General features: G+C 54.5%; 1 protein-coding gene across 2 annotated transcripts in view; it reads left to right on the top strand.

Moving 5' to 3' along the window:
- The window catches only part of ASIC2 (acid sensing ion channel subunit 2), a 507,727-nt gene extending 496,440 nt beyond the window's left edge, over window positions 1-11,287 (top strand). For both annotated transcript variants that reach the window (XM_026099448.2, XM_064524509.1), the window contains exons 4-11: window positions 3,240-3,390; window positions 4,187-4,243; window positions 4,746-4,899; window positions 5,296-5,387; window positions 7,483-7,562; window positions 10,072-10,140; window positions 10,249-10,423; window positions 10,798-11,287. In XM_026099448.2, the coding sequence (XP_025955233.1) occupies window positions 3,240-3,390; window positions 4,187-4,243; window positions 4,746-4,899; window positions 5,296-5,387; window positions 7,483-7,562; window positions 10,072-10,140; window positions 10,249-10,350 (705 nt within the window). In that variant the 3' untranslated portion in view covers window positions 10,351-10,423; window positions 10,798-11,287. The remainder of the gene's footprint in view (window positions 1-3,239; window positions 3,391-4,186; window positions 4,244-4,745; window positions 4,900-5,295; window positions 5,388-7,482; window positions 7,563-10,071; window positions 10,141-10,248; window positions 10,424-10,797) is intronic.
- Window positions 11,288-12,934: the final 1,647 nt, after the last annotated feature.

Genomic DNA, 12,934 nt, shown 5'->3' with positions numbered 1-12,934 from the left:
TCTTTGCACCTGCTGGGGAAGGCGCCTGCATTTCCGATCGTCACCGCAGAGCGTGGGGACGGCGTGGTGGCCCCAAGTGGCCAAACAGCTCTTAAAACCCCCCACTTTGGGGTTAAAAGCAGCCAGAGCAGCAACACACGTTAGGCAGAGTTTAGGAGCTCCCTGTTCAACACGCCGGAGTTTGCAGCTCTCGGCGAATGGCCCGGGGCACCCAAGGGAGATGCTAGATCGGGGCGGGTGGAGCAGCCTGGGCAGATCCATCCAGGCACGTGCAGGATCCTGTTTCTTGCACGTGTCCCGATCCAGAGCAGACCACTCAGACCTGCCTGTTGTTGAACATTGCTGGAAGGTTTTCTGCCTCATCAACACTCATTTTCCCAGCATGTGACTGGATATGAGCCCATGTCCCTGTGGAAGAGCGCTGTGAGCTCTTACAGCCCTGTTCAAGCTCTTACCTAGTCCCTCTGGGAGGGATTTTTGGCCAGTGAATGCTTGCAGAAGCAGAGGAAGGGAGCTGGCTATTTTCTGCTTTTCAGGATGATGGGGAAAGCCAGATAACCAAGGGGAGGTTCACCATTGCATTGAGACCCCCCCCCCATCATGTTTGACTACACAGGAGCTGAGCCTTTCTAGGGGATATCCTTGGGCTTGTGCAAGGAAAGGCCTTGACCTATCTTCTTGTCATGGCAAGGATGGCTCAGCTAGAGGGTTGGCTGTCCTGGTCCATGGCCAGCGACGGGTCGTTCCTTGAAGTCCTCACCCCAGGGAGACCAGCCAGGATGCAGAGAGCTGCAAGAGAGTGGCTGAGGCCAGATCCTGACCCTGTGGGAGACCCTATGTGGCATCAGTTGGCTTGGGTGGGAGAGGGCTTGCTGCCCTCACCTTCGAATCGACCTACACTCACCTCCAGATCGGTTCCTGGAAGGCTCTGGAGCACTTTGGAAAGGCTCGAGGCGTTTTGGTTGTAGCTGACGGCGTGAAGTCGGCTTGCGATGCCTCGCACCTCTCCGGCAGCCAGCAGGCCCTGCCCGCCCGCCTCGTAAAACCTGCATCAGGCTGTTGGGGAAGGAAGCGCTGGGGAACCAGTCCGTTATCGGCAGCTGCAGTAAGCAAACTGCGGGAATAAGCCAGGTGCCTCTGGATTAGGTGCCTGGGAATTGTTCCTAGTGAACCACAAAGAGAAGGAGTTATTTTGGCTTGGCTGCGAGGTAGTAGGAGTTGACAGCTCATCTAACCCTTCCACGGCAGGTCCACCTTCACTAGTGCTTGGCAGTTGCAGTTGGATATGCTTCCTGTCCTCGCTGTAAGACAAGTTCTTGCCAACATCACATCTTCATCTTGCTGGCTGCAATATAAGTCCGTTATGGGTTCCTAGCTACCGAATGATTCATAAGTGAAAGCCAAAGGGAGTTTCCCCAGCGCTCCAGCCTTGCACGCTGATGCACAAGGGTGAGCATCTCTTCACAGGGTGCTTCGAAGAGCCTGGGGACATGCTCACACCAGAAATCTGGAGCAGAGCTCTCCGAATCCCTCCTGTCGCAGGCATTTTGTCGTAATTACGCCAGGTCCATGCCTGAAGGTTTCGTGGGGTGGTTACTCATTCAACACTGGGTGCAACGTGCCTCCACTTTTGGGTTGTCTCTTTTCTCCTCCCTTTCCCGCACGGCTCCAAAAGAGACCCAGACAGCCCAGAAGAAGCACAGCAGAGCCTAGCTGTTAGGTCCTAGGCTTGCAGTCCGTCACCATATGTTTACATATTTATTTTAGAGTGAGATTAATGTTAGCACATTTTTAAAGGAATGTTTTTGTTCCGCCAACCTGCTTTGCCGGCGAGAAACGTTCTGTGTTTGGAGCAAAGCACAGCAAATTGGACGCAGCTTTAAAACATTACGGAGGAGGGGTTAGGGGAATGAGACACAGTGCTATTTTCTGCTCGCTAGCAAAGAGTATTGCAGAGCATTTAACAAAGATAAAGAGAAACGGGAAAGGCTGCCAGGCTGCAGACAGAAGGGGAACAGGTAGTTTTGGCTGGGAGGGGCCAGAGAGCAACTGTTTTTCCTCCGGGATATCCTGGGCTCTGAATGAGAAGGTTTCTGTGGTTGACTGTGGAGTTCTGCTTTTCTCATCTTTGTGTTTGTGCTCCGAGGTGTTAAATAAAGTGGTAATAGCAGCAGAAGGGTTTGCATTGCATTAGCACTGAGCACACCAGGTTATGAGCCAGGACTATGCGCGCTGGTGTGCAGGCACAGGAGAGGAAAATAGATCTTCATCATCGTCGGATGCCAGGAGGGCAGATAACCTCTATCGGCTCCGATTGCCGCTCCGGGGGCTGCTCCTGAGCGCTGGTGCCGGGAAGAGGACACGACTGAGTCGTCTCCCTCCTCCGAGCCTGCAGGGAGCTCGTGCTCTGCAGACCTGCACCAGCTCCCACCATAGCACCCATCTGAGCCAACCCATCCCTCCGTGGGGAAGGCAGAGGGTTGGAGGCTCCTTAGTGCATCAGGTCCTCAGGAGCTTCCCTTTCCTTGGCATTTTTGCCTTTTGTAGCAAGCGCTTGTTACTGACCCATTCTTGATCCTTTCCATTTGCCTCCCGAGGCCCTGGCCTTGTTGCTCACAGGGCTCTGAAGGTTTTAATCTGGTGCATTCGTTACCGCTGAGTAAAGTGCCTGAGGAAGGGAACAGTGCGAACGTGGCAGCTTCGCTCATGCTGTCACCCCTATCTGCTCGCTTAAGGCCACTGGTGCTTTCTGCCTGGAGATCAGAACAAGCCTGAGACGGGAGCCATCGACACACCGGTGCCGACGAGCCCGTGCTCGCGCTCGCCAAAGCCAGAGGCAATTTGCAGGAGCAGGATTTTACTGACGGGGCTAGGAGGACCTGAAAGTGCAGCTGCAGAGCTGCATCCTTGGAAGAGAAAGGACAGGTTTGGGAAGCCCTGCATCGTGTCCTCTGCTAGTTGTTGCATGAAAATGCCAGGTCTTCTCCGCAGTGATGCGGGAGTCAGCTCCGATGTCCCCGTCCGGACGAGCAGAGCCATCCACACGCTGTGGCTGGGCAGACTGGGTCAGACTGGGAAGGAAGGGAAGGGTGACCAAGGTGGTTTTCAGCTTCAGTGATGATTCAGTGCCTGGATCAACTTGTGTTTGAGTTACCGAGGTGCAAAAAGCCTGGCTCCTCGCTGCCCGGACCGGCCGGTCCCTGGCATCCCCTAACGCGCTGCTCTTGCCTCTCTTGCAGCTGACGTACCTGCCTCCGCCGTGGGGTGAATGTCGCTCGTCGGATATGGGCTTAGACTTCTTTCCCGTTTACAGTATCACGGCTTGCAGGATCGACTGCGAGACCCGGTATATCGTGGAGAACTGCAACTGCAAAATGGTTCACATGCCAGGTCAGTGCACGAGGAGGGCAGGGGCCCCCTTCCTCCACCCCAGCATGGGTCATTAGGGGATGACGAGCTGGTTTGGGGGCTACGTTGAGGTAGGGGATTTCTAGCAGAATAATTGTTCTCCATTAGCAACTTCATGGCTGACTTCATGGCAGGGTACAAGTACTTGCTCAGGGTGGTTAAACCCAGTTCCAGAGTACAGCAAGACAGATGTGGGATAAATTGCGTTCACTCCTGAATAAGGGTGCACGCAGGCAGCTTGCAAGCGTAGCTATTTCAGCGTGATTTTCAAATTAAGCACACCCGGGTAGGCTCCAAGGCAGGACAGCAGCCAGCTGGGCAGAGGCTGCAAGAGCCCTGATGCTTTTTGGCAGCAAGACGCTGAGCCCCGGGGCCTCTTCCTTGCACTCGCCGGGGCTGGGTTTCTGCAGCGATGCGTGCATGCCGGCCTGCAGCCCCTCAGATCCCACGGGAGAGGGTGAGGAGAGACCAGGGATGGAAGGAGCTGGGAATAACTCCACTTCCTTCCTATAAGGGGGGACAATACTTTATAACCTTAGCAAAGTGCTGTGAAATAGCATCCAGGGACTGCGCCTTGCCCAGCACCAGGTAGAAGGACGAGTCCGAGCTGGAGAGGAGCAGCAGGATTAACCTAGTGCTGCACGTCCCACGTGCTCCCTGACCTTGGCTCCAGCTTTGCGAGGGGGCTGCTTTCTTTAGGTGACCGCAGAGAGCCCGATTGTCCCTTGCAGTGACCTGGTGGCTGGTCCCCACTGATGGATGTTCCCTTTCTGTGCAGGGGATGCTCCTTTCTGTACTCCGGAGCAGTATAAGGAGTGCGCAGAGCCTGCGCTTGGTGAGTACCAGATGTGCCATGACAGTGGGTACCACGGGTGTCCCGTGCTGGTGGGACTTCCAGCAACCTGCCTTCTCCTGGCCAGCAGGACTGGGTTAATCCAGAGCAGCTGCAGCTCAGGGGTGGGTTTTGCTGAGACTCTGGGTCTGGGCTTGTCCCAGGTCTGGCTTTAGGAGACTTGCAGGTCTCAGTGCTGATTGCGGGATCAGAAGCATGTGAGGAAGGAGTGGGACATTACTAGCATGGGACTATCTACAGTCACTGCGTGTCCCACCAGCCAATGACGGTATCAGAGTCCAGTCACCAGCAAAGGGCCTCCCTCCAACCTGCTAGAAACAGCCGTGCAGTAAAGACAGATTATTCAACTGGGACTGGCTTTCCTTCAGCTCTTTGCTTTCATGATTTGACTGCTTGGCCCTTCTCTGGACAGCGGGACCTCTATTTCCTCCTCTGCTGTTCGTTTGAGTGACTCCATAAGATCTAACTCTGTTACCTTCTCCAGGTTTGCTTGCCGAAAAGGACAGCAATTACTGTATCTGCAGGACCCCCTGTAACCTAACCAGGTACAACAAAGAGCTCTCCATGGTCAAGATCCCCAGCAAGACTTCAGCCAAGTACCTGGAGAAGAAGTTCAACAAGTCAGAAAAATATATCTCGTGAGTGTCACAGAAAACAGATCTCCTTTACTTTATGGGAGGGAAGGTGTCTCTAAAGCACCGTTGGCCTTAGCAGCAGCGGTTGTTCCATGTTAAGCATCCTTTGGGCACATGCTGATATCTAAAATGTGAGACCCAGTGCTTGGTGCCTGAGCAGAGATCCTGGGGAGAAGTTGTCCAGCTTGGGGTACGGTGGTGGCTGCCAGGCTCCTAACGGTACCTTCTGGCCTTGGTCTCCAGGAGACCCAAATGTCTGTGGGTTGCTGAGGCCTCCACAAAGAGAGCAGTCAGGAGAGGGCGAGGAATAAAAGCCAACAAGTCCCATTTCTTTCCTTTCCCAAAGCACACAAGGCTGCTGGCAGCTGAGGGGCTGATGCTGTTGTCCTCTTTCTACAGAGAGAATATTCTTGTGCTGGACATATTTTTTGAAGCACTCAACTATGAGACGATTGAGCAGAAGAAAGCCTATGAAGTGGCAGCCTTACTTGGTAAGGAGAGACTGGGTATCCAGCCGTCACCTCTCACGTGCTTCAAATCCATCTTCCTTTCCAGTGAGGACAGCCAGGACCTGAGCTCTTAGCCGCAGGTTGGGGTGAAGCTATGTGGGTGCTCGCAACAGATTTGGGTGCTTGGGACTCATAGGGTTGGGAGAACAGAGGTGTTCGGTCAGGAGAAGCGTGCATGTTGTCTGCACGCACTCAGCCTTGCAATCCGTGCTGTGCGCCGTCCCAGCACGGTGAAGGAGAGCAACGGGTGGGAGACAAATATCCACTGTCAGGTACCTGCATCCTCGTGTTTGCAGCTGTAACGCTCCGTGCGTTAACCCATTAAAGCCATTAAACCCAAAAAAACCATTAACCACCATAAAAGTGGATCAGCGTTGTTGCTAACAGCCGGCCGACAGCAAATGCAATTAGTGGGGAGCGTGGGTGGCTGCCTCTCACCCTCCTCCCGGCCCCTCGAGATGAGGCTGTTGAGATGCCGCCCGAGAAGGTCCTGCCTCCGCCTCTCCCATCCTGACCGTAAGGACCAGACCGTGGCCCCTGTTCTTACCTCCGTGGTAACTTCTGCCCTGCCAGGAGGACAAGGGAGCAGGATGTCGCATGCACGTGTGCTTTGCCCTGGGAGCCTGTCCCTGGGGTGAGGAGGCAGCTCAGCATCCGCAAAAGCGGGGATGGATAACCTAGAATAAGACTACAATATGTACAAAATTATATATAGAATTATATACAGAATTATATACAGAAGCTACTGAACTGCTTGGGTCTTTCTGACATGTCTGGCAAGGACCTAGGTGAGTTTCCGGAGCATCCTCAGATCTGCAAACCGAGGATGCTGTGTTAGGAAAAACAGCGAGCTCCGTGGCAAGAGCATAACCCGAAATGAGGGATGCAGCATCCCCGAACTGCCCTTGGCAGTGGGATGGGGTCTCCTTTCCTCTTCAAGGTCTTCAGCCCTGTAGGAAACCAACGGTCCCTTGCGGGAGGGGGAGCTGAGCCCCGCTCTGCAGGCAGCTCTGCAGTCGCTCCGGTGAAAGCTTGCCGTAATTTGTTTTTAAAAAAAATCTCTCTTGTCATCGCAAGGCCCTCTGGGCTCTTTTCCACCTGCAAAGTGGCGTTTGAGCAGCTATGCTGTCGCTGGAGCAATGCGGTCCCTTCCCCAAATCCCAAGACGTGGCACCCGGAGGGAAGATGGCAGCACGTTTGGGGCTGCAGTTTCGGGAGCGAGAGGTGCCGGCTTGGCCCTGTCCTCTCTCCGACCAGTGTCGGACACGGGGACCTCCCAGGCCACTCGGATGCCTTATTTAAGCAGCCGGGAAAGGGTGGCCCTGTGTGCAGGCACCGCGTCCCACCCCACATGATGCTCGCCGTGGGCTCGTCCCCATCTCCAGATGTTCATCCCATGTCATGGGTGGTTGTGGCTGTTCAGCAGGATTTGGGGGCTCTGTCACCCTCTGATCATCCCTCTCCAGTTCCTCTCGTTGGCAGCCCTGGGCTTTTCCTAGGCTCCATGGGACTTTACCTCATTCTTCCATGGCATCTTCTTCCTTCCCCCACCTTCTCTCCTTCCCTGTTTGCGAAGGGTTTGGGGGACCGTGACAGATGGCTTCCTCTGATGCCAGCGCGCACATTACAGCGCTGTTGCATCCTCATTAGGCTTCCCCACGAAGGCCTCGTTAGCAGGAGCAATGGCTATCGATCCGCCCGGCGCTGGCAGCATCGTCCCCGCTGGGACCCGCGTTGCAGGGCACGCAGCCAGGCCTGACGCTGTAGCATGCATTGGTGGCCGGGGACATCCTCCCCAGGACGCTTGTCACACCGTTGGAGCCGTCAGGGTTTGCCCTTGCCGTGCCCGCGATGTCTGTAGGTGACTCCTTTGCATTTCGCTGCTCTTTGGGGACAGCGAGCGCTGCTGCGCCCAGGGAAGCTGGACCACGGTGGATGGACGCACGCAAGAGCGTGGCTGAGCCGTCACCTTCGGTCCAGGCTCCCCAGCACGGGGCAGGCCAGTCTGGTGCTGAGGCTCCAAGAAATACGTGGTCTCCTTTTCCAGGCTCTGTTTTCATCCTGTTCTCTTTCCTAGGTGACATTGGAGGCCAGATGGGACTATTTATCGGTGCTAGTATCCTCACTATACTAGAGCTCTTCGATTATATATATGAGGTAAGACCGTCTCGCTTCTCCTTCTCGTTCCTCGCCTGGAGCGTGTGCTCACAAGACTTGATCCCGTGCTGCTGCACCGTCCGCACCCGGCTACTCGTAGGCAGCCACGCGCCATTGCCATCTTTTCATAAAAATGCCTTTAAATAACCTGGGCGTCCCAGTCGGCCCGTCGGGCTGCAAAAGCAGCTCTGCTTGTGCCGGAGGGTGGAAAAACGCAACCCAGACCCAGGTAGTGTCCGTGACTGTTATCTGCTGTCTGCAGCTCTGCCAGAAGCCTGGGAGCAAGGTGCTTCCTAGGAAGTGCAAAGACCGGATTGAGCGCGGTCCTGTAGCACCGCTGTGGCTTGCGGCAGCTGCTCCAGGGAAAAGGGCAAGCTCCCGTTAACGGGAAGTGTTGCAATAACCTGTCCGGGGGGGACGTTGCTTTCCAGCAGCCCTCCTGTCTGGTGACGAGAGCTCCTGCCTTGCAGCAGCAGAGTTATGACCCTGGTTTATTTTTATCCCCTTTTGCCTAAGGAATGTTTCAAGCCAGGTGCACAGCCCAGCATCGCCCGGGTGGTTTTAGCTGGGCTGCGGTGCCGAAATATTCCTGGGTGAGCCCGGGTGGGATGCGCTGTCAGAGCCGGTTAGCTCGCCCATGGCTTTCTGCTGGCACAGGCCATGCTGCCACGTGCCCCGGTGTCTGCTCCCTTCAGCGTCACGCCGAGAGCCAGGCTGGGGCCTCCTGCGACCGAGCTGCATGCACGGTCTGCAAACAGCAGCATCTTCCTCGTGCCTGCAGCCTTCCTCCCGCCGCGGCCACCCCCGGAAGCACTGTAGCTGGCTCGAGCTGCGGGATTTCAGTGATGCAAGTGCCCCGAACGGACTTGTCCCTTGCCTTTGTCCCTTGGCACCTCCTAATTCTCACCAGCATCCCAGGATTTTAATGGGGGCTCCAGCACCCAAATACACAATGTCTTGGGCATCCTTGGTCCAAGGTCCCATAGCCCTGTCCAAGCCCCTTTTCCCAAGAGGACTCAAGCAAAGCCCATCTCCCCCTGCCCTGTGCCGCGCGGTGTTATGACAGTCCAACGCACTGCCGTATGTCGTTTTGCTTACTGAACAAAAGTCGTTTTAGTGGTTTCAATAAACCATTTTTCTGTACTGTAGTCAGGGTTAGCTCGTAGCCGTTGCATCGGCGCGTGTCTGAGCAGCTGAACCGGGTGGGTGCAGAAGGACTCGCAGCGCCAAACGCCCTGGAGCATTTTAAAAACCTCTTAAATGTTGTGAAAATCGGGCTGATGGTTTTATGTTGTAAGACAGTCGCTCTCCGTCGCAGTCCCTTCTGGGCAGCTATTAACACTTGGTGGCATTATTCTGCAATAAAATATATTGAAGATTACAAGCATAAAGCTAATAATGGCTCCAGAGTGCAAACAAAACCTGTTCTTTGGTTTATAGCCCGGTCTGGATGCATACAATATTTCATTAAAATCGACTGTTCTGGGCTTTCTTTGGGTTCTTTCATAAGACATTAATAAGAAATCTCCCCAAGTTTGGATTGTTTTTTCCCCCCTCTCTTTTGTTTGACATCTGCTTACAGAACTTGGCAAGTAGTTTTTCTAGTGCCTGGGTTTTTTTTCTCTTTTTGGGGATTCTGGGTTTTTTTTCTTCTTTTTGGGATATCTTAAGAGCAGTCCCTGTCTCCTTGGAAAGGCTCCATCCAGCTGTGCACGAGGCTGAGGGCATCCGCAAGGACACCTGGAAACCTGTGTTTAACCTGCTTTGGGGAGGGAGGGAAGGAGAAAACTATCTTAAAACGGTGCCTGTGCTGCACAGTTGGTCCAATCTGCCCTGGGGGTTGTTGGAGGGTGGCTTCAATTTGCATAAAATGTGTGGCATTTTCAACCAAAGCACTTGCAGAGTTGCTGAGGCTGCCAGCAAACAGATATCTCAGGTCTTTGCTGGCGGTCTGGCCAAAGTCGAACGACACGCTGATCCTAGAGGTGATTTTTTTTTTCATAATTCCCTCAAAGGAGGCTTCGTTTGGTCCCGTCCCAGCACAGAATTGCGCTCTGGGACCGCTCGCCCGTGGCCGGTCCCGTATCCCTGGCAGGCATTTCCACTTCCCTTACCGGCATCAATATTGCTTCCTTAGGAACTGACCCAGTTACTAAAGTTTTCAGCTCGCTGCTTTTTTTTTTTCCTCCAGTAGAAGGTCTGAAGAAAAACACTCTCACTTTTCAACATTTCCAGGATTTCCCTTGAAAATGGAATATGTTTTTCGGCAGCAGCAGCTGCCAAGGCAGTAACGTGGCTTTGAAGGGAGACGCTGCTCATCCAGCTGACATTTTTCAATATACCCAAAAATATATTTTTAAAAAATTGAGGGGGAGAGGGGGGTTTTTTTTCGTTTTTCCCTGCGGGGAGATGAGTTTTGACACGCTCCGTGCCTTGCCGGGGGCCTCGTAGGCAGGGAAATGTGCCCGGCTGCTCCCGCCCAGCTTCACCAAACCTCCCTCTCTTGCAGCTGATCAAGGAGAAATTGTTAGACCTACTGGGCAAGGAGGAAGAGGAGGGGAGCCATGATGAAAACGTGGTAAGGAGCAACATGGGGAGCAGGTCCGGAGAACTTCCCAGCATCCTGGAGGGGCAGGGAGCAGCGAGGGGCCCCGCGCTAACCCTGTGGCCCGCTCTCGCTCCGCAGAGCACTTGCGACCCCATGCCAAACCATTCGGAAACCATCAGCCACACTGTGAACGTGCCGCTGCAGGCCACCCTGGGAGCGCTGGAGGAGATCGCCTGCTGACACCGGCCGCCAGCTCCACAGTGCCAACACCTAAGGAAGGGAAACTGCACGGGAAAGCAGGGACCGAGCTCAGGTTTGCAACGGGGGAAAAAAAAATAAAATAAAAAAAAAAGGAAGAAAACCGCTATGCATTTAAAAAAATAAATATATATATATTTATATATATATATAATACATATTATATATACTCTGCCAAAATCAGAGAGGCGCCTTGGACTTGACTTGTGTTGTCCTTTCCTGTTGGGGGGGGGGGGTTGTCTTCAAGACGTGAAGGCAGCAGCTCATTTTCGAACTGTGCGAAACAAAGAAAACCAACAAACCAGAAAAGAAAAAGAAAAAAAACCCCACCATTTCATATACTGCCAAATGTATAAAGCACTTGCATGCCAGTTCTTTTTATGGCAATATATTCCTATCTGTCTTTATAAGCTCTGTTCCTCTTTACAGTCTCTGATTTTCACTACCGAGAAGGAATTCGCGGGCCCAGCCATCCCCTGAAATCACCATTACTAACGTCGTAGGCTGAATTAGAATAAAGAAACAAACAAAGTCGCAGCTCTCGGATTCTTCTTCCGTTCTTGTCCTTCGTGTCCGTCTGTGATGACTCGTAAGCTCGGCCGGGCCCCGCCAGGCCGGCTCGCCGCAGAGCTTCGCGGCCCCAAAGGTGAGCATCCCTGGACAGCGCGGGCGGTCCCCGCCGGGCCGGAGCGGGTCCCCTCGGTGGCTCCACGCCGCGGCGGCAGTGTCGTGCTCCTCCGTCTGTAACGCAGCTTGTGTAGTCCGTCGTCAGCGGGGAGGGCCGGGGTGGGCACGGGGCGGTGGGCTTTTTTATTTCTTTTTTTTTCTTTTTTCTTCTTTTTTTTAATTTTCCTCCGTTAATTTATTCTGTGCTTTCTCCTCGTTCTCATGACTGATATTAAAGCTGGTCTTGTGGAAATGGCCGGGCTGTGTCATTTCTGCCGTGCCCCATCCCCAGACCTGGTCCCCTCGGCCGGGTGATGGGCAGGCGCCGAGACGAGCCGTCCCGGGGCCGATCCTCACCCCTCACCGCCCGTATTTCTTTCACCGTCCTCCTCGCACGCCCTGGTGTCCCACCAGCACGCTCGGCGTTGACACCAGCCCCTCCTCGGCAAGGTCCCCATCTTCTCCGTGATGGCCCCTGGGCTCAGCATGTTGCTTCTGCTCTTCAGGCGCCCGCTGAAGTTGGGCTGGCTCCGCTTTTGCGCGTTGTGGCCACCCGTTGAAGTCTCACTTTTGAGGCACCAGGAGCATCAAGGGAGCTGGGTGCCTTGTCGAAGTGATGTGGTTTTACCCCAATAAAGAGAGAAAGCCAGTTTCATGAAGCTCCAAACCCTGCTGTTTTCTTAGCCGGGAGAAATGGGAGTAGGCTCTGTGTGTGTGTGTGTGTGTGTGTGTGTGTGTGTGTGTATATACACGTGTGTGCGTGCACGCTGGTGGCTTGGCACCTCTCTTAGCTCATGGGCACCCCAATGGCCAGTGACCGCCGACAGTGTGGTGGCTATGGCCACCTGCAGCAGGGAGAGCCACGGCTGGGCTGCGAAAAGCCATTTCCTCGGCGGTGCTGGTAGAGCCCCAACTCCCAACCAGCCACGAGAAGCGGAAATCAGCCTGGATTTGCCCGCAGGAGATGCTGAAGGCTGGGATAGATGGAGGTTTGGATCTGAAGGTGGAGGCTGATGAGTGGCTGAGGGAGCACCCAAGCTGAAGTCTATCCCTCTACCTTGGAGAAGATGCAAATCCGTCCTCAGAGCTGGGCTTGGTTCTTGCACTGGCTTTTGCAGCACAGAAATGCCTTTCTTCAGCTCAAGTCCTGCTCCTGGCCAGAGCATGGTGCGTGGGCAGGTCCTGGGGACAGGTAGCGTGGCTGGGGAGGGCACCTGCGCCAAAGGGCAGGGGCGATATGAAACGAGTGGGGTTTAGGAGAGCATTGCTGGTCTGCAGTGTCCAGAAAGCCGTGTGGATCCCCTCCTGTACCCCCAGCCGCACCAGCTTTCTGCTGGGGTGCACATAGATTGCAGGTGGAGTAGCTCCTTCCAGTCCATCACTTGGTCTGGATTAGACGCTACCCCCAGTGTAATGTCAGGAGAGCGACTGGCCAAGGGCGCTCAGCGTGGGTCTAACTCCTGGTCCATCTAAGTCAACAAGAGCTTTCTTGTACTTGGACAAAAGTCCAAGCTGCAGCAGGGCACAGTCCCCCATGGCAGCAGGCCTCACCTTATCCAACCCGCTCAGGGCAAGGGACTCAAGGTGAGGAACTGAGCAGGACACTTGGGGCAAATAGCCCCATCAACACCACCAAAATACAGCTCCAGGATCATGCTGTCCCAGCTCTGTGGGACCAGTGTGTTTCCCACTGTGAAAGGCCTTCCCCTCATCCCTCCCCCATCCCTCCCAATCCCAGGCAAAAGCAGGGATTTGCTCCATCTCCAGCATGCCTACCCAGACCAGGAGCCACAGTGTGAGTCTGGATCTCAACCAGCTTTGTGGCACCTGAGCGTGCCGCTTTGCAGAGGAGAGCAGACATCGCTTGCTTTAGCCAGCTCTGAGCAGAGCCTTTCTCCCT

The sequence above is a fragment of the Dromaius novaehollandiae genome, chromosome 22, assembly GCF_036370855.1.
Source record: "Dromaius novaehollandiae isolate bDroNov1 chromosome 22, bDroNov1.hap1, whole genome shotgun sequence".
Taxonomy (NCBI): Eukaryota; Metazoa; Chordata; class Aves; order Casuariiformes; family Dromaiidae; genus Dromaius; species Dromaius novaehollandiae.
The sequence above is the reverse complement of the archived record's forward strand: the minus strand, read 5'-3'. Positions and strand labels throughout refer to the sequence as shown.